This window comes from Ostrea edulis, chromosome 9, assembly GCF_947568905.1.
Source record: "Ostrea edulis chromosome 9, xbOstEdul1.1, whole genome shotgun sequence".
NCBI classification, from domain to species: Eukaryota; Metazoa; Mollusca; class Bivalvia; order Ostreida; family Ostreidae; genus Ostrea; species Ostrea edulis.
This window is the reverse complement of record NC_079172.1, coordinates 53,478,635-53,501,269: the sequence shown is the minus strand read 5'-3', so window position 1 is coordinate 53,501,269 and position 22,635 is coordinate 53,478,635. Positions and strand designations below refer to the sequence as shown.

The 22,635-nt window shown below is 34.1% G+C and overlaps 1 protein-coding gene across 4 annotated transcripts in view; it reads right to left on the bottom strand.

Moving 5' to 3' along the window:
* Positions 1-20,281, bottom strand: part of LOC125658153 (FHF complex subunit HOOK interacting protein 2A-like) — a 56,326-nt gene extending 36,045 nt beyond the window's left edge. For 2 of the 4 annotated variants that reach the window (XM_056149621.1, XM_056149624.1), the window contains exons 1-5: positions 20,108-20,281; positions 16,281-16,359; positions 12,140-12,309; positions 8,597-8,701; positions 3,626-3,748 (exon numbers count right to left, since the gene is read on the bottom strand). In XM_056149621.1, coding sequence (XP_056005596.1) covers positions 3,626-3,748; positions 8,597-8,701; positions 12,140-12,309; positions 16,281-16,359; positions 20,108-20,164 — 534 coding nt within the window. In that variant the 5' untranslated portion in view covers positions 20,165-20,281. The remainder of the gene's footprint in view (positions 1-3,625; positions 3,749-8,596; positions 8,702-12,139; positions 12,310-16,280; positions 16,360-20,107) is intronic. The other 2 variants (XM_056149623.1, XM_056149622.1) reach the window with 1 other exon arrangement.
* Positions 20,282-22,635: the final 2,354 nt, after the last annotated feature.

Below are 22,635 nucleotides of genomic sequence, written 5' to 3'. Positions count from 1 at the left end.
AAACCATTTAGTGTTTCATGCAAACTATTCAGTACATGTTTCATGCAAACCATTCAATGTTTCATGCAAACCATTCAATGTTTCATGCAAACCATTCATTGCTTCATGCAAACCATTCAATATTCAGCATTTCATGCTAGAATAGTTTTATACTGTCCCAATTAATACAAGTGTTGTAGTCGTACATTTTGGAGTCTGTATTTTACTGTACTGGAAAACATTTTTATAATTATCATCATCTGTCCATTATTAACAAGATTTCCCCACAATACTGTTCCTTAAATCATTATGGTCATCAGGTACTTAAAACTCAGGTGCCAGTACATGAAAGGTATTGAGATTAACAAAGACATTAAATTCACCTCAAAATTCAGCCCTAATATACTTGTGTGCATGTATCTAGTTGTACTTAAATTCCCAATTAAATGACATATTGAGAAGTTTATTTCAATGATGACATCACAAACTGGGTCAAATAAGATTTAGTACATCAATGTCTCCTTAACATTAAAGTGTTGTAAATTAGACCTCCATTTATTTATCCACAAATGAAACATGATTAATGTTAATTTATATGTCATCGTCATTAACAGACAACATTAACTTCATTTCAAGAATGGGGAAACAATTTCTTAATTCAGCTTTAAATAGCACTATATGTGATTGCATGTCTTTTTAAAATTTCATTTTATATTTATATAATCATATATTTATGTGGTGAACACGATGAGAATCAGTAATTAAAAGGATAATTGTATTTAGATGTCCCTATCATTTTCCAAATGATTTGTTAATCAACATGTTGCTGAATCATATAATGTTTAAACATTTAGATACCTAGTAAAATGACTATAAAAATATTAGCAAATGGATTCACTGTTATTAAATGAAAAATACAAACAAATGCTACAAATTATTGTGGGGAACCTGTCAACCAATAACTGTCATACAGTTTCCAAAAGATAAACAATCTTACGTTTACTGAAAATACTGTAGCTTTTTACAATGCTCAGCATTGCTAGATTATATATCCTTTATAAATAAATTCTACTGCAAACGTTATACCTGTTCATGCTGGGCATTGCTTTCTATAATTATCCTATATACATCAACTCTTTGCAAACTGTTTAATGCTTGGCATTGCGGTGAAGCAGTGAAATACTGAATAAAAATGGATAATTTCAGTGTGAAAATAACAACTGTCCGGAACTACTTGCCGCAATATTCAAATGTATTGATTTCTACAATGTATATATTTGACATATTTCTTAAGGTACTTAGAATAGAGTAATCCAATCAGAGATTAATATACACTTATGGAACTCAGAATTGACTTATGCCTCATTCACACAAAGAATTTCATTTGCATATAAATGTAAGTTAATGCGTATTAAATCTGAACCTCGTTCACATGGAGATCTTGATGCACATTAGTTTACTTTGAATTAAAATTATCCCAGTGTGAATGCAAAGCGAAGCTAATGTGATTAAATGTAGATACATGTGTAATGGCAAATTTGGGTCACATGCGAATTTATTCAACAACTTCTATGTGAGAAGAAAAAATCTCTTGCTGTCGCCTTCAATTCGACATTTAGTTATATCGATGGTGTATCATCTATTAACAATAATAACTTTCATTCATATGTTGATTCAATATATCCCAGTGAACTCGAAATAAAAGACACCACAGAGTCGTCCACTTCTATTTTATTGAAAGTATAGATATTAACTGCAAACTAACAACTCAACTTTATGACAAACGGGATGATTTCAACTTCTCCATCGTCAACTTCCCATATCTATGTAGCAATATTCCATTATCACCTGCATATGGCGTTTATATCTCTCAACTGATTCGATACGCAAGAGCTTTTTCTGTGTATGGCCAGTTTTTAAATTGAAGCAGGCTACTGACAAACAAGTTGATGGTGCAGGGGTTCCAACAGTCTTGTTTAAAATCAGCATTTCGCAAATTCTATGAATCGTTATAACGATCTAGTTTCCCAATACAATGCTGTCTGACATGTTTCATGCCGATTGCTAGGCCGTTCTTGGCACACTGATTTTGACTACGGATAACTCCGTTTACCTGATCAGGATATAGGGCTCATGGCGGGTGTGACCGGTCAACACGGGATGCTTACTCCTCCTAGGCACCTGATTCCACATCTGGTATATCCAGGGATCTGTGTATGCCCAACTCTCTATTTTGTATTGCTTATAGGAGTTATGAGATTGCTCACTGTTCGTTATCTTCACCTTTCATGCATCATACCCGTGGTTAATTATAGGTATTAATGTTACTAGTTTTGAGCGAAAAACTTATTTAAATGATAGTATAATCCCTAAAAAACCTGACAGCACAGACATTATGTCATCAGATAATATCAGATGTAAATCTGTGCTCTGCATACTGAGTAATATATATGGAAGGAATTGCTTTTAGATACGATAAAAATGTTTTAAAAGGTGATATTAATTTTCTTTTTTTTTTAACATTCAACAAATGTTTATTTATTTCATACCATATGACATCATAGTTGTAATACGCATCCGTAATTAAAAATTACGTCACAACATTAGTCAGCGGAAAGGTGAAAGAGACATTCCGAGGGTTAACTGGGCTCTCTCGAAGCAATACATTGTCTTGATTGAATGCCATCAGAGGAAATAATAAGTAATTTCTTGGGAACATATAAAAACTGCAAACACAATAAACTCCTTCTGTGTAGATCAGTTACATATACTTTGTAAATATGTGCACGTAGTATAAGTGTTTTGAACAATGAATTCTGTATATTGATCTGTATAATATTCATTAAAATATCTATGAAATAATTTTCAATGATATACATGTAATCTATTTTATTCATTTTGCGCACCCGTTTATTTAGAAATGCATAAGAATTTAATGCGCATTAGTTTAGTTCGCATTAAATATTACCACCATGTGAATGCTATTTAATTTGAATTGATTTAATGAGCATTATTTTACTTCACATTCAATTTAATGCGAAGTAAAATTTAATGCGCACCCATGTGAACAAGGTATAAAAGAACACAGAATAGAGAACTCCATGTAATTTGAGATTAATATATTGTAACACTGCATTGATGTGTCTCAGGCTTTAATTGCATTTCTAAACAATTCTCTGAACAAGTTCTTGTATAACATAGGTAAACATTATTTGGGAAACAAAAAATTCTTTTAAAGTTTAATCAAATGTAATACATTTAATTAATTTTTTTCATTTTTTGTTAATTTGGTTCATGTTTTATCATACACAATGATAAAACTGTCTACCAAGGCCATTAAGAATAAAATATTGTGATCAAGGGTTCAACAAATTAATACATCAAGCCTGAAAATTCAGTTGACCATAGTGTTTAATGTACATGTATATACTTGTCCATTTGCCCAACACAAATAAATAATTGTGAGGATCGATAAATCTAAAAGACAGTCTGCCGGTAAAAAAAAAATCATGTTTGGTTCAAGAAAAATCAAGGCCTTCACCCATAACAGACCAGGTCAAAATGTACAAGATCAGTAACTTTGCTGGTTCTGTTAAAATACACTGGTGACCAGTGCTTTGTTATGAACATGCAGAATAATTCTCACCTCAATAAAGAAATTGACTAGATAAGGAGTAGATTTAACTAATGAACACACGGTACATAAGAACTGGATTTCCTCCGTCTCCGTGGGGGCTGCCTGTACTTCACCACAAGCCTTGACCAACCGCTGAAAATGGAATGCAAAAACTCAAAGAATGCATGACTGATTTGATTTCATAAACTGCTTTAAATTTGAATTAATTAATATGCAAACTCTCAAACTCTCTCTCTCTCTCTCTCTCCTTAAATCATGTTGTTTTAAATTAAACCCAACAATTGATAAGGATCATCTTCATCTTAAAACAAGTCTCTGCTGACTCCAGGTGTGATGGGAAATCACTTAAAGCCCAGAAACTGTTTTGTTATATCGGGTCTCCGGTTCACTTGACCTTTGACCTCAAATGATGATTCTTGTTCCATGTTTTATTCACCATTGGTAAAAGTAAAATCAATTCAACTTGAGCAAGTAATTGAATGTCAATTTTAAAAACTTAACCAGATTCCCAGACAGATTTTATGCACTTGATTTAATGAACTCTTCTCTCACATTCTTACTTGTGTTAGACATTTGTCCACTGAGAGCTTGAGACAGCAGTGCGAGATTTTTCTGTATGTGTTGCTACTTGTGTTAGACATTTGTCCATTGAGAGCTTGAGACAGCAGTGTGAGATTTCTGTGTATTGCTACATCATTGATTCTAATGTCATTATATTTTCTATGACTTATGTTACATAAGGATCGTAATTAATATATTTTGTTTTATTTAGTCATCATTTCCATATAATGAGAAGTCTGTGTCTTAAGTTTCACTACTCTCAGTAAAAAGGTAAATTATCAGTATTCTGTTGACCCTACCTTTTGACCCTATAAAATTTCATCATTCTTCAGCACAATACTGAAATTGAATAATTGCTTTTAGATGAATCTCAACACGGTGATTCCTGTACATACCACCCCCTCCCCCAATCAAACTTAGTAAAGTGAAGGGCAGATTAACAAGAGGCCCATGGGCCACAATGCTAACTCTACAGATGAATAAAATTCTAAATTTTGATCCCAAATGGTTACATGACATAGACCCTACATTAGAATTAGTGGTTCTTGGGAAGATTCTTAAAAAATACACTTTTTCATAATCCTCAATCATCTCCCATTTGAAAAGGATATGGTAATTCATATAAACAAATTGAAATCCCCTTCATTCAAGGATATGTTTGTGTCAAGTTTGGTTAAAATTGGCACATCAGTTTCTTAGAAGAATTTAATTATATAAAATGATAACACTAATGAAAAAGACTATGTAAAAAACTCACTCCAGTTCAGGTGCACTAAAAATGAAGACAATTTGGACTCCCTGAATACCTGACACTAAATATTAAAAGCAGGTATATTTCTGTTGGCATTATTTGACACCTGATTTCCGATGCTTGGTTTGAATTTCAATTAAATACATAAGGAAAGTAAGTATGATCTTACAGCATAAATCAAGCCTTCAAAAAACATCAAAATCTCCAAATGTCAAATGATCAGTTTTCTTATTCCCACAAAACTTCAGTGGATAATTAAATGCAAAAAAAAAAAAAAAAAAAAAAAATCCAAAACACACACACATATTGTAATTCAATGAATGTTTTAAGACACCATTTTTTCTAAAAATATATAAATATATAATATACAAAAACTTAGGAAACATTGAGTGATTTATCTTTCATTTACTGGGAATTTACAAAACAAAAAATTTAGACTTATATATACATGTAAGCAAAAACAAACTAAATTAACTTTTCTATGAATTTTTTACATTCTTTGAATATAGATTTGGTCAAAAGCTTGATAAACATGTTTTGAATACCCTAGCTAACACAATTCTCAAAAGAAATATCTTTAGTTATTGCAAGTTAAGATGATATACTTTAATATTGACAGCTCATTCAAACATTCATAATATTGCTATTTAAAAATACTAAGTAACAACTAACCTTTGAAAGCCAAATCATGCAATTTGGGTTTTAATTAAAGCATTTAGCAGATGATACTCCATATTGCTCTTAATGGTAATCCCGTATATATAATTATAAGTGATTAATGGTAATCCCGTATATATAATTATAAGTGATATTTCTAGTGAATTACCTATTTTTCTATAAATTATGGCTGATTTTAGCGACTTTATAATTGCAAGAAAGATATACATGTAGCTATTAATTACCTCTGATATGGAATAAATATTAGCGATATTAACACTGTCGCTAACATTACAAAATTTAATCCTCACTTAAGATTCTGCTTACACGGAGCGTGTAAAGAATCTGGGTTGATGTTTTCTTCAACATAAGTCATGGATTGAGCTACTAATTAAATTTCAGGTTTATATTGTAGAAATTACTGGACATTCTGCCACAGAAAAGTGGAGACAAAAGTCCACAATCTAAGTGGAGACAAAAAGTCCTCATTCTAAGTGGAGACAAAAAGTCCACATTCTAAGTGGAGACAAAAAGTCCACATTCTAAGTGGAGACAAAGGTCCACATTCTAAGTGGAGACAAAAGTCCACATTCTTTGGGAGTATGATCATATTCGATATTTTTGACGCAATTTTAAGAGCACACAAGACAAAGTTCCAAATATAATTGATACAAAACCATTTTATCCTAGGTTTTCTGGACAAAAGGAGGGCACATAAAATGTTCTGGATGTTATGGACATATATTTAATGGTGTTGAGTGAGTTTGCGGAATTATGTTAGAATTTTTTTTGAATTTTAACACAAACATAAAAATGACGAAAATGAAAAACTTGACACCTGCTAGAACCAAAGTCTTTCCCTCAAAAACGTTTTTATGAAACTGTTACATGCTTGATAATCAACTGAAAATTAATTGAAATTAAAACTGTCACGATAAAAAACACAAACTGCAAGTGTTAATCCTAACTGACACCATTTTGGCTAGCCAAGGGTTCCAATCCCCCACTGTTAAATTATCTTCCTGACAGTAGCAGTTCTGAAACCAAGTCTGCAAATGGTTCGTAAAGATGAAGTGGAACTAGAGGAGACATATAAATCTTGTTTATAAAACATTAGAGTCTTACAAAATAAAATATTGGATAATGGTGACCATTGATTTCCATCTGCACTTTTACATGACTACTAGATTTTCTGAACTCTCATAGTTTAAAGTAAACACCTATTTTGATGATCCCCTAAATATTTAACAATACATAAGAATTTCATATTCTCTGACAATCTTTCAATTTTTATATAATGACTAACCTTGTATAATTATTAAAAAATATTCAAGATGTTATAATTAAATTTTGCAGCTTTCATGATCTGTTTTTAATGAGTTTCTATGGTCCAATATTTAATCACATTGAATTCATATTCTGTCTGTGTAAGTTAAAAACTATACATAACCTCACAGCATGCTGCATTCATAGACACAGTTGAGTTTCAGTAATAAGAAACGCAGTATCCACACTGGATCTTGCTGCTCAAGCAGCGAGTTTGACAGTGTGTTTCAGATGATGCTGAAATGCCCCCCTGACCATGACCATATAGAAGCTGGGTTGGGTGGGGGTGAAAGGGATTAGCTCTGTTTCAGTAATCACATTTAAAGTAGCAGGGTGGAGTCACATGTGAAATTTGAACCTGAAGCTGCCCCAAATTAACCCCCTTACCAACAGCTGCCCCAGAATTAACCCCTTACCAACAGCTGCCCCAAAATTAAACTCCTTACCAACAGCTGCCCAAGAATTAAACCCCTTATCAACAGCTGCCCCAAAATTACCCCCCTTACCAACAGCTGCCCCAGAATTAACCCCTTACCAAACAGCTGTCCCAGAATTAAACCCCTTACTAACAGCTGCCCCAGAATTAACCCCTTACCAACAGCTGCCCCTGAATTAATCCCCTTACCATCAGCTGCCCCCGAATTAACCCCTTTACCAGCAGCTGACCCATAATTAACCCCCTTACCAGCAGCTGACCCGGAATTAACTCCTTAATCACTCCAAGCAAAGTTAGACCACTTTAATACTTCATCACATTCAAGTAATAAAATAATAGAAGACAGGTGACTCTCAAAAACTCAAACTCCACTGGCTCACAATAAAACTTTGAAAGATTGAGATTTTCAGTTTTCATAAGTCCGGAAATCGGCACTTTGATGAACCAGTTAACTGGATACAACATGTGAAAGTGATAGAATTCATAATTTCATTTTCGCAGGTAATCAATTTAAAACTTTAGATGAATTCATTGATAAACAAACTTAGTCTATCAAATATTTATATTTCTATCAATTCATACTTGATTTGTTCCAATGAAAAAATTAGTGTTCCAACTCATAATCATCTTTCAAATTCAAAATTTAAAAAATTGAATTGATAGTTAGAGCTTAATTGCGATCATTAAAAACACTAAGTAATATATCCCTATGCTGGTTGGATATCTGGTGCATTGTCCTTACTAATTACGAAGTCTGCAAGTTGTTAACAACGGTTTTCCAGAAATTAAGGTCAAAGTGTTGTTAATTAGGCCATGAATGACCAATAGCTTGTGTAAGCAATTAGCACTTAGCAATATCAACTATTAAAGATTATATAACAGGACTGAAATCAACATTTTAAAAATATCAAGAGTTTGAAAGAACAAGAGTAAATTTGCTTATTTTCATATCAGGGGAAAATCGGGACCAAGAGATTAACTTCACAAATTGAGAACTTTGAGTGATCAAAGTTCAAGTCTGGATTGAGAGTCGCCTGTATACATGTACATGATACATTGAACATCAAGGAGTCACCGACCATTCCACGGAAAACACACTGACATGAGCTAGGATTGGTTGATGGAAATTTATGTGAACAGTCCTGTGCACACTGACATGAATTACAATTGGTCCCTGTTCATGCATGCACACTAACATGAGCTAGGATTGGTTGATACAAGACCTATGACTGGTTGATAGAAAACTTACGTGAACAGCCCTGTGCACACTGACATGAGCTAGGATTGGCTGTTTTAGTCTTGATAGTAATTTGATGAAGAACTGAAGAACTATTTGCTTCATACCAGGAGGATGCTGAAAAAATGAATTTACATGGATCATGTATCTAAAATTTAAAAGAAAATAGACAGTTAAACTGCATCAAGTTTGAAATACAATGTACAGATAATTTGCCATAAAAAAAATGTAATTCCATGTAAGTGAATCTATTTGATTTGCGTTTTTAAAATGGGAAATACATAAATAGGATGAAGATAAAGATACTCTCTGCATGCTCCATGATTGCTAAATCACAACATCCATCAAAACTATACAAGTATATCAATGTCAAAGTTCATTACTAAAGCTTTAATGATATCATAGGGGACCACTTAGAAATTATTTCCTACAAATTTTTGTGACCTGATGACCTTTGATGTTTAATCTACAGAACAATGAGTATCACACTTAAAGTGCTTACACTTTCTGTGAAGTTTCATAGCTTACACCAAACCACAGGCACTAGACTGAATGCATCATCAGGGGCAGATGGACTTGTGAACTGCCTGTCCCTGGAACTGAATTAGATATGTCATCCAATAATGAGTTAATCCTAATGTGACCCAGTCCTGGTGATCGATAGGGTTAATCTTCAGTCACAGAGACTTTTTGAACATCCATATCATACAAGTCCCTACACCAATAGTATTTCAGAAAACACCTAGAAACCATTTCTTATAATTTAATTGTCAACTTGACCTATGAATCTAAAAAAACCAACAAGGTCATTCCTGTGCGAGGTTTCACAACTAACATTTGAATCTGAGATACTGATTAGTAACCAAGACATTACAGACTGACTGGTGGGTGGGCTGACCATTGATGAAGCCTACATTTTCGTTGAGATCACTCTAAATCTTAACTGCTGTGGGCCGGGACCACAAGAGTAACTTTATGACTTTGCATGCAAAATAGGTGCCAATACTTGACATCAGATCCCTCTAAAAATGAACAATAACGCACATTGGAGTACTAAGGCGACACCTACACCAAGTATGGCGACTTGGCATGTTACCATTCCAGAGAAAAAGTAAAATCTGTATCAACAAATCAAAAATTTTGGTGGCCATCTTGAGTTCTGCAGGACAACTGAGGTAAAATTGTGGTGGCTGGGTAGTCAGTCAATCTGGAGAAGTTGATCTTGTTATACGATCAAAATCCATGGTAGGTAATTGTATACATGAATTCAGATTCCTAAGGAAACTTGCTATACTTGTAAACTGTGTGAAACCATTCAGAAGAAAATATAAATGTAATAGTCTACTACAGTCTTCTACAGATAACATCAATCACAGACAAATAATGATAATGGAATAGGTTCATATGGGCCTAAACAGCCAAGTGCCAAAATGACAAACCAAAACAGTGTTCAAAGCTGAACAAAACAGTTAAACAGCTGACACATTGTGCCAATGGAAGTCATGACTCCCAACACATATAACAGACACCATAAAATTACCACATAGTTAATTCTGTGGAACTGAACAGAAATTAATTCATAATATCTTTATGACACATGTTGAATTCTTTAAAAATTCACCATTAAATATAACGTGGATATTTCTTAAAAAGATCTCATCTGGCCTAACCAAAAACTATTTATAAATAATTATATAAATTCAAATATAGAAATTTCGTGAAAATATTTATGCGCATGACTAATGTTAAGGTTTAACGCTATCATTAGTATTCCAGGGTGCACTGCTTTAATTTACATGTGCAAGTCAATTCTAATTCCTTTTCATCATTTCTGAAAACTTTTTTATGATCAGTTCTTGAAATTTAAACCACAACCCCCTCTGTTCAACCATGTACACACTGTTAATTAAATGAAGAATAATGCATTCATTAGTCAACGATTTCAATCTATCACTTCCACTGACAAGCTTGTCAGGAATAATTATTTTCATTATTAACTCCTCATTTTCATAACGTTTTATGTATGAATTAAAAAATATAAGTACATTTTGCAACATGAAGTAAATTGATTTTAAAATATGACTTTAAAAACTAACTGAATGCCATATTTTAAGACCTACAGGTAACTACTATAAACAACAAGTGAGACAGAAATAAATATGTCTAAGACCACTGATTGAATTTAAGAACATGTACCACAGAAATAGTCACCTTCCTTAAGGACATATACGACGTTTCTCAATACAGTGTAATGTATAATTTTCATGTCATTTCAGACACGCATAATTCACTTGCATTCTATCTCGTTTCTACAAAAAATTTGGGGGTATATTTCCATGTCTGCATTAGAGTTAGTGTAGTTTGATAGTCCCTGGTTGTTGCAAGGAAAAATGTTAAGTCAGCTCTAACATAAGTTGTACAAATGAATATTACTGTAGCAAAGATGGATAGAAAAATCTTTGGAACGATCGGGTATTGAACGTAGGGCCCTTGTATTACTATAGTTACAGTGTAGGTGATATAACCATTGAGCTACCCAGATCAAGACTCAAAGTATGGCAATATTACTATAATATAAAAGTTAAAATTTTGGAAATCATACAAGAACTCTACATATCGAGGAGATGAAAAAATTAATTTAGAGAAAATCTCGGAGACGTCACGTACATCCTTAATGGTCTTATCATGAGTTAGACTAAAAGAGTTCCTATGAATAAGACTTTTTAAGAGTTCCCATAAGTAAGACTAAAAGAGTTCTGGCATAATATGATCAACTACACATGGTGACTAACAATCCCACAAAATATGAACAAAATCCATTAAGCGGTTTTGGAGGAGTTGCGTCCACAAAGTGTTCCTATAGTGTAGCATGTACAAATTCAACAAAGTCCCATAACTCCTGTCAAAATTGTCGAATCAAAATGGCAGCAAAATATGATCAACTACACATTGTGACTAACAATCCTACTTGATATGAACAAAATCTGTTGAGCGGTTTCTGAGGAGTTGCGTCCACAAAGAGAAGTGGGACGGACGGACACACGGACGGTAAGACGGACGCACGGACACCGGTATTTCTATGTCCCCTTCCGTGTTGCGGTGGGGGACAAAAATAGTCCTGGTCAGTAATTACAGGGTCCTTATTGTTGTTGAATGTACTCCATCTTGTATCTATACAATGTATTTGTGAAGTACCATTCCTACAGTGAGGTAAGGCACCATTAGTATGTACTGTAGTATGTACTCCATGTAAGGCCTTGTATCTGACAGTTATTCCAATCATTTTTGTAGTACTTGTGCTAATGCCGGTCCTTACCAGTCAGCTAACAGTCTACAGCTGTTGTAGGTATTCCATTCAAGTCTTGTGTTTAACAATTCATAATAGTAGTACTTAAATCAGTCCTGTCCAGTGAGTAGTTGTACTTACATCAGTCGTGTCCAGTGAGTAGTTGTACTTACATCAGTCCTGTCCAGTGAGTAGTTGTACTTACATCAGTCGTGTCCAGTGAGTAGTTGTACTTACATCAGTCCTGTCCAGTGAGTAGTTGTACTTACATCAGTCCTGCCCAGTGAGTACAGAGTGTCCAGTAGTTTGTGCTGTAGTAGGTACTCCATACATGGCCCTGTGCTGTCCAGTTCCTCGGTGTTTTCCTCTTCTTTCAACAAAACCACTATCTGGTCCAGATGTTCCGGAATCTGTGTCTGGTCTATAGGAAGCTTCTCCCCTAAAATCACAGCCAGAATTCAATTTAATAATGTTGATATCATTCCGCTTACACCCCTACAATCACAGCCAGAATTCAATCTCATAATGTTGATATCATTCCGCTTACACCCCTACAGTCACACCCAGAATTCAATCTAATAATGTTGATATAATTCTGCTTACACCCTACAATCACAGCGAGAATTTAATCTAATAATGTTGATATCATTCTGCTTATACCCCTACAATCACATCCCGAATTCAATTTAATAATGTTGATATCATTCCGCTTACACTCCTACAATCACAGCCAGAATTCAATCTAATAATGTTGATATCATTCCGCTTACACCCCTACAATCACAGCCAGAATTCAATCTAATAATGTTGATATCATTCCGCTTACACCCCTACAATCACAGCCAGAATTCAATCTAATAATGTTGATATCATTCCGCTTACACCCCTACAATCACAGCCAGAATTCAATCTAATAATAAGGCCACACCAATTTGTAAAATAGTTCTTCGGATTTTCAAACAAAAAAAGTGAGGCGAGAGGGCAAAATTATTTTACAAATATTATTTTTAATTTTGGAGATAAAAATAATGAGGCGAGCGAATACAAGAAATATAAATATTTTTAATTGAATTAAGTGTGATTTTAAAAAGCGGGCGCCTAAAAATAAAGATCTAAAATCATCAGATATCATTTGTTTATCACATAAACATAATATTTTTCAACTTTGTTGATATAGTTTACGTCAATAAATAAGAAGTATTTCAGGTTTCAAAGACTTATTTTCTTTATACCTAATACATGTACTTTGCAACATTAACTGATAAGGTCTTTTTGAAGAATTTTTTTTAAGTTTCATTTCTACAAACTTTCGATTCAGAGATATGCATATTGCTAGGGACACATCCAGTTTTGACATTCATTGCAAATGCAATATCCATTGCATCGCTTTGAGCATTTTCTTGAATTTTGATATGACATCACCAAACCTTTTGTGAATTTGTCGTTAACTGTCGGTCCGGTTTAAAATAGTCATCGATCAGTACCCCTTGCTTGTTGTAAGAGGAGAATAAATGGGACGGTCCTTCAGATAGGACTGCGAAAACTGAGATCCTTGTCACAGCAGGTGTGGCACGATAAAGATCCCTCAGTGCCATAAGCGCTGAGCATAGGCCTAAATTTTGCAGCCCTTCACCAGCAATGGTAACGTCTTCATGTAAGTGAAATATTCTCAAGAGAGACTTCAGTCAATATATCGGCTAATCAAACAATCAATCATACGCTATCAATGTTCTCTAAATAGTGGCATCGAATAGCGCTTCAAAAGTTTCATCGGCTTCCAGTTCGATTCCAGCATAAGGAACAACTTCCAATCCAGTGTTATGAAGTATCGTACATATTAAGATTGACATCATGAATAACTTAACCGTATTACACTGTTACGAAATTTCTCGAGAGCCCGCGCTTCTGTCATTTGTCAGCATATACATCAAGGTTATTTGTGCGCTTGTTGTAAAAACTAAAAAAAATATTTACAGATATTTTTGAACACACGGGCGGATATTATTTTTTGATAATATTATAATTTGGATTTGTTACAAATAGAAGCGGCGAATCCGACGAACTAGATTACAAATTGGCATGGCCTAATGTTGATATGAAATCTTGACATGTCACCAATGAAATCTGACACAACAAACAACAATATAACAATTTGAAAATGATTTTTAGGTCTAAAAACCAGAAGTAAATGCTGCTTGTATAAAACGCCATCAGATTATCACTAAGGTTGATTGTATCACTAATGTGATGTTGTCACTAAGATTGCTGTTGTCACTAAGGTTGATGTTATCACTAATGTGATGTTATCATTAAGGTTGCTGTTGTCACTAAGGTTGATGTTATCACTAATGTGATGTTATCATTAAGGTTGATGTTGTCACTAAGGTTGATGTTATCACTAATGTGATGATATCACTAAGGTTGATGTTGTCACTAAGGTTGATTGTATCACTACTGTGATGTTGTCACTAAGATTGCTGTTGTCACTAAGGTTGATGTTATCACTAATGTGATGTTATCATTAAGGTTGATGTTGTCACTAAGGTTGATGTTATCACTAATGTGATGATATCACTAAGGTTGATGTTGTCACTAAGGTTGATTGTATCACTACTGTGATGTTGTCACTAAGATTGCTGTTGTCACTAAGGTTAATATTGTACATATGTACAGGGAAATCCTAAGTGAGAGTGTTTATAGATATCCAAAGGCAAGCTACAGCAATTAGATTAAATGAAGTTGTACAAGTGGACCCTGATTCATTCTACAATGTTCCTTTCATTCACCACGTACTTTGGCTTTGAGATTAGACTATTGCCTTGCTCAAAAATTAGCAGAGAGTTTGAAATGTCTTACCCCCAGAACTGGATTTCAATGCTACAGTATGGTGAAGAATTATAATGTATTGGTATATAAAGTGTTAAGTATTATTTTATAATGTACTGAAAAATATAGAGAATATTTAAAAAAAAAAAAAATACCATAGTTTTAAAGGTTGGTAAATTCTAAGAAATAAAATTTCATTTATCTCAATCATGCTGACTTTTAGAATATCAGGTGAGGTATGCTACGCTTGCAACAAAACTGCAAATTCAGTCTGAAGTCATTGAAAGTCAAACAAAATCAACCAAATCAAACATCAGGAATATATTCATATTGACGCTGATAAATGATTAATGGTATCAACAACAAAACTTAGTGAACTAAAGAGCATGTCAGTTGATGACAAAGATGCTGCTGATCTTGCTTGTGATATGAACATAGACCTGATTTCTGCCTTCATTTGCCAAGATAAATGTCATTTGCACACACTGACAGTTTTAAACATTAATAACTTGGTGTTTCAATAACTGAAGGGATCGAATCATCATGCAAATTAAGAAAAACAAATACTAGGCTATCTATAACTGAGCAGTCTTTAGCAACAAATTAATCAATGACAGCTATATGAACATTTGTGAATTGATCTATTATTTCCAAGGCTTTGATAAAAGTTCTGAATAAAAGAAACTTATCCTAGAATATTTCAAACTTGTTTCAATGATCAAATTTTTACTAAAAATATTACTATCTAATATCAATGAAATATCACAATCAATGATTTTCTGTGGTCTTCAACTTCCATACGATATAATTTAAAATTCAGTGTGTCAATGTGCATTTCCTATGTACATGTCATATGAAAACAACTGATTTTCTGATCGTTAGTATTTTCGGACAAATAACGATATATTTCTGGTTTATTTTCTAGGTCCTCGGTAAATGGGTCTGCTGTATATAATCATAGTACACATATCTTCTAACTGTCTGCTGTATATAATCATAGTACACATATCTTCTAACTGTCTGCTGTATATAATTATAGTACACATATCTTCTAACTGTCTGCTGTATATAATCATAGTACACATATCTTCTAACTGTCTGCTGTATATAATCATAGTACACATATCTTCTAACTGTCTGCTGTATATAATCATAGTACACATATCTTCTAACTGTCTGCTGTATAAAATCATAGTACACATATCTTCTAACTGTCTGCTGTATAAAATCATAGTACACATATCTTCTAACTGTCTGCCGTATATAATCATAGTACATGAACTATTTTTTGCTGGCCCTGGAGGTTCACTATAACTGTGTTTTACTGTAATTTACAGACAATATCCTCCAGGTTTCCTGGATGTAACCACAGAAGCTTCATGAATGTGCAAAATGACACTGGGCATTAAAACTAGATACAACAGAGATAGAATCTATCATTGGTTTTTGTTTTGCATATTAAAAGGAGGGAGTGGATCAACAGGGGTGTGGGTACAAATGTCAGGTGCTTGTGGTACTTTTCTTAATACACACTGTATTACACAATCACTGCCTACACATTCTAGGAATCCTCATACTCCCTACCTTTGTTGTCCATGAAGAAAGAGGTAACTGCTTTCCAATGGTAGACAAACTCTTCCTTCAAAGACAGTTGAGGTGCCAGCTTCAAATAGAAATTAGAAACAAACACTGGTGCTGCAATTTAACTGGGTAATGACAAGGGTCAATGTCATACATAACTAGAAAGTAAATGTGCGTGTAAGAAAGTCTAAAACCAGCTGGAATTGTTTTCTGTAAGTTTACAACCACAACCTTGACCTTTGATTTTTTGACAAGGATATCAATTACATGTCTATATATACAGACATCATTCTGTCTTCACTTGCAAAGTTCAGGTTACAGTGCTGTTAAAGTTTATGTACCATGCCAAACATTGCTATGGGTGGATACGAGTACACACATACATGTGTAGCAACTACATGTAGTCCAGTTTATACTACATGTATACAAGTGTATGCCCTGCAACAAATTTCAAGTTAACAGAAGTATGGAGATTCTTTATCTTGAGAAATAATTAATAGAAAATGAATTCAAAATAGTGCATTGTATTGTAGCGAATGCAGTGAGCTCTAAAGATTAGGACAGAAAAAATTCCAGCAACATCTACATCCAAAGAATTTTCGACTTCAAAGTAAACTACCATAACGACCACCCTTGTTTATCGCAAAGTCACATCTTGTTGAACTGAGATTATGAACTTACGCGCAATACATCAATTTCATCCTAGTCTTATGACATCCCCCCCCCCTCCCTACACACACGATGCAATGAACCGTATTTCTTGGAAATGAAATATGATATTAAACAAAGCTGGGACAAGACAATAGATGTGACATATAGGTCTTTGTTTTGATGATTGGATCTAATTGAGGAGACTGTTTTGTGCAACCTCTGGTCTTCCTGCATCTGAAAATAGCAATTGCTCATGTCAAATTTCTTGTTCACACTCTTCACTATTAACTGCCTGATAATTCAAAACATGGTGACACCCACAACCACACTCTTCATTGCTTTAATGTTAGTTTAGAATGCAGAATTTTTTTTACAACATATGTCTATGAACATCATATGGATTAATTCTAGGCTTTTGAATAGATCTTTAGTTACACACACAACAAAAGAGAAATGGAGGGGGGAGAAGGTGTAAATCTAACATGTCACAAATTTGAATCTAACAACACAATGTATTTGCAAATTTTAACATTTTAAAATCATTCCTAATTTGTCAAAGATTTAAGATTCTGTACAATATAGTATTGTTCTATTTTGCTTTTTAAAAATATGTCAATGCTACATGGGTATCAGCTATAATTATATAAAACTGCTATCAAAGAGAGTTGAAGATTATTTTGTATTTTTCGTGCAATTTTCATTATACTACAGATATTTTTCTCATTTTCTTTTAAGGATATTGGCAGGACAATGACATAAAAATTATTTGTCACTGAATTTTCCTCATACTAACTTGGTAAAATCCTAGTATAGAGGACCCTCAATACAAATATGTTTCAATCATGTGAGGGTTGTTGTCATTGAAGAGAATTAGGTTTATTAATTAACATGGTCAATAATTGATCTTGATGAACCTGTGAGTCTTGAATATTTGTCTATAATTTGCTTCAGATAAGAAATATTCAAGATGTCCAACAGTATAACGTCATAGCATACTAAGTAAATTGACAGCCACTATTCTTGTTCTTGGATAGCCGTCAAATCGACGATGCTTTCAGTGTCGCATCATGTGACTGCAGAGTCCAAATGCGGATGTGCAGTCTTCCACACTGGACAAACTATGTTGCGTTAACTTGCGTATGTTGCGGGATGTGCTCTGATGTCTCTCTTTTCTTGCCCGACGTTTCACTTCCAGTTCCAGGCCATCAAGACATTTGGTTTCCTTGCATCACGGTCTTTGGCCAGGGACTCCCATCCATCAACTTTGATGTCACAGGCTTTGAGAGAAGTCTTGACTGAATCTTTGTAGCGTTTCAAGAGAACTCTTAGATTGCATGTGCTCATAGCAAGTTCTGAGAGAAACAACTGTTTGGGGATACAGTCATCACCTGCTTCTCATCAAATGACCGGTACATCTGAGTTTAACCTTGATTAAACAAGGCTTCAACCCCAGGTAGATTTGCACACTTTAGCTCCTCTGCATTGGTGATCCTATCTTGCCACTTGATACCCATTATTTTGCATAGGCAGCAGTGATGGAATTGGTCCAGTTGCTTTATGCGGCGCCTATATGGAGCCCAGGTCTCACAACTGTACAGTAGTGATGTCAGCACAACTGCTCTGTACACAACTACTCACTCCACAGTCTAGTCCAGAGGTGACCGAAGGAAGCACTAGCCACTATTATGACAGTGTTTGAAATTGGTTTTAAACTTGGTATAGACCACGAGTCTATGCCAAAACAAGATGACATAGACCTCATTGAATTGGCATAGACTGCAACATTGAAAAGAAATATCACAAAAAACATTTTCATTTACTTCTAATGTACTTAGAAAGCATATTTCCTTTCCATTTCCATAACGATATCCTCCTTTCCTCATAACATTTATCAGACATCGACTGACCATGTACCTTGTAAGGTCCTTTGGAATAACTTTAATGCTTTAAATCTGGAAAATCGGCAGAGACAATTTGGTCTATCTCAATTACAATTCGCATAGACCTGTGTCATTTGATATAGACTCGGTTTATCGGTCTATGGTTAATTTCGAACACTGTTATGATGTATGACATAACAATGGGAATATTAAGGGGTTGTAAAAATATTATGCCAGGATTGTGTCTATTTTACCTTTCCCAATCTAAGGAACCACATAAGATGCCATTTATGATTTGACTTTCAAACTCTTTCTCGATACCTGGAGAAAAGGACATGCCCTATCAGATTCTGCTTCAAATTTTTCTGGACATCTGGATAGTATGTTCCCCGATCTGAGTCTGTTACCTCTAATTATATTTAATTTCCAACATCCCCAAACAGTATATGTCATCAAAAGAACGCAAGATCAGTACTGATAATCTAAGTGTTGCATGTTTAGCAAAGCTGAGGATTCCAGCATATAATGATTTAAACAGAACAATATATTGACTCAACACCAAAAATCACCTTTAGCATTTTGTTCAGATTTTATATTCAAATTCTAAAGTATGCATAAAAAACTGAAAATTTCCAAATATATGCATGGGTACTGGAAAGATAATGATAATTCCCATGTAAAATTTACATTAACTTTCAGCAGTGTAACAGGTTGGGAACAGTTCCCCTATAGCGAGATCTTGCTAAAAGTAAACATTACCCTAATAAGGTGTTTTGGTGTCTTTGAAAATAAAGGCAAATTCCATGTATTGCTGAATAAATGTGACAAACACTAATTGTCACTATAAAATGTACAACACAATCAAGAAATTTCATATCAATGTTGCTGCATAAGAGGGAAGGGGGCTGAAATATAATACACACCATGAGTGTTTTAGTGGGTTAATATATTTGCAGAAGTATCAGACATTTTAGCACTTTTTCTTCTTTTCACATGAAACACAAAAAGAAGTACTCCACGGGTGTTTTTTTTCTTCTTCGGTTGTACGGGATATATTTACTCTCGCAGAGAAGGATAATCGCGTTTGTGCGAGAATATCTCGTTTTGTTCAATACCCATGAATCTTCTCCCAGTTCAATCGCCATGCTCTTTCTTACTACAAGATTGGGAAAATCCACGGTTTTGAATACATGTATGTAGCAGACGTTTAATCTAATTGAAGAGACAACTGAACGGGGTGTGCAGCAACATAAACATGGTATACAGTTACACACTGCAAGGAGCAAGAAAAGAACATACCGCCTCAACTGCGTGATGAAGGATGTTTGAAAATTTAGAAAACATTTTCTTCTTCATCTGTGTATCATTTTAAGACAGTAAGCCAAGCACAATTCGTATCTAATTAAATTAGACAATTTACACATACGAAGGCAACATCAGATTTGTTTTGAACGGAACCGGAAACATGAACGCATATAATTTTAAAATTCGCTCGACATTGACTAAATATTTCCGAAATAAAATCTCCACATAGCCTGTCGACAGCGAGCGAGAGAGAAGAGCGAGAGAGAGAGAGAGAGAGAGAGAGAGAGAGAGAGAGAGAGCGAGAGAGAGCGAGAGAGAGAGTATCTTCATATTAACCAGATAGTTTTTATTAGATATTTATTATTGAAAACCACAGATTCGCAGTCGTTTATATATACACATACGCGTGACTGGTAAAATTGTCCATCATGCGTCACGATATTGGCACCGCAGTCTGTATTTCTAAATGTTGCTTAATTAATTACTGATGCAATTTTATGAAGTACAATTGAATAGACTGGGCTATTCATTGTACATGTATATGCAATTTTAGTTTTACACATTTTAATTCACCTTGTATAATGAATTTTAGTTTTACACATTTCATCTTGCATGATGCACTTTCGCGTTAAAATTTTAATTTTGATTACGTAATCTGAAATGTGTGCTTATGGTGAGAAAATGTGTAATTTTTTCAATGTTTAAAGTAAAAAATATGGCTTCATTCGAAACTTATGATTTGTGATGATCACGCTCTACTCCGTTAAGTCTTAGAATACTAGAAAATATAAATTCGTTAGTAATCTGTATATGATATAATACAACGGTACAATCAAAATAGTCATCAAAATTTCGAATCCACTACTAACATTATTTTTTTAAATTAACGTCAAAACAAAGGCCGTGAATTGGCACATTCATCGACTTGTCCCGGCTATGATTGATATATAACATTTAGTTATACTCAATACGGGTAATTGTGCTCGGAGGGGGGGGGGGGGGGGCTAGGCTGAAATTAATGTAATGCACGTAATTCATAATATCAGTTCAACGAGATGTGATTTTGCGAGATAAAAGGGGTGGGGTGGGGTGGAGTTTATCCTAATCCGCTTGCTGATATGCTGAAGATGCTACAGTTAAAGACGAGCAGCTAGATACTTCAATACTCTCAAACTTTTATATCATACTTAAGCTTCTGTTTATATATATTTTAATTCTGATATGTCAACATATTCAACATTCGAATTTTCAAAAGATAACCGAAAGAGATCAGTGTTTTCACGTATTCGATATCAGGTATCACAAATGTAAAATTATATGAAGCGCAAGAATTTTTTTTTAACCGTTTAAATGAATGGAGAGGGGCCGGGCTTGACTACGGGTGAGCTGTCCAACGATGAGGGGAAGTGTCGTAATCCTGAAACCAGTGAAGAACGAATGCATTAAAAAGTGCAGATCAGCGCGCCCTCTGTCGTCATTAATTAATGGTGCATTTCCATACAAAATATTTGATTTACTGGCATGCATTCTAACCTCCACATTTTGATTTATTTACATTTTCTTGAAATTTACAGTCGGTCTAGTTCTAGCAGTCTAATTCTGACTAAATATTTTTATATATTTATAAATTTTTACTTATTATTCAATCAATAAGCAAACTTATGATTCAATGCACATTTAGCTATTTTTTAGGTAACCTAAATGAATAAATTATGTATGATTATATTACACACAAAATCAGATATATTAGGGATGCATCTCTAAACCAATAGTTGATTTAGAATGACGCTGCATCCTCGATAATTGATATTCTAGTGAGACTCTGATAAACAGCACGAATTTGTAAATTTGTAATCATACAGACACATTTCAGAATTAACACAAGGTCATGGTTAGTTTAAACAAGCATTCTGAGAGTATTGCATGGCAATACATAGTCCCCTATCGGTTGCAAAAATTACTGTACCACAACAATATTCAAAGTTCATTATGAAGCTAAGTTATGGTTAAATGGAAAATTGGGGAACCAGGATAGGAACTAATATTCCAGCAGAGACTAGACCAGGGGAAAAGGCAAATTTATAATTACGTTTAGGTCTTTAACCAAGTCAATACACTATGTCATGTAGGTGATCATGAATAATTTAGTTATATTGTTATATTACTATGCTAGAAGTTTTAATGAGTGTAGTATTCTTATCTACAGAGATGAGAAACTTGGATGTAAACTAACAATTCGTGCTATTTTTCTAAGTCCAAGGGCCATAACTTAATGGAAAATCAACGGACCGAGATGAAATTCGAACTTGATCTGTAACTTGTTATGACAAAGCAATGTACCAAATATCAAATGAAGGAATCGGATTCATTCGTCAACTTTGAGAATGATTTCCTCACTCACAAGGCCTATCACTTCGCGCATTGTGGATTAACTTAAAGGACACACGTGCTAATTCGCTCCCTAAAAATCGTTGATTATTGCGACGTTCATGTAATCTGCAGTGAGGGCACTTTTGTAGATG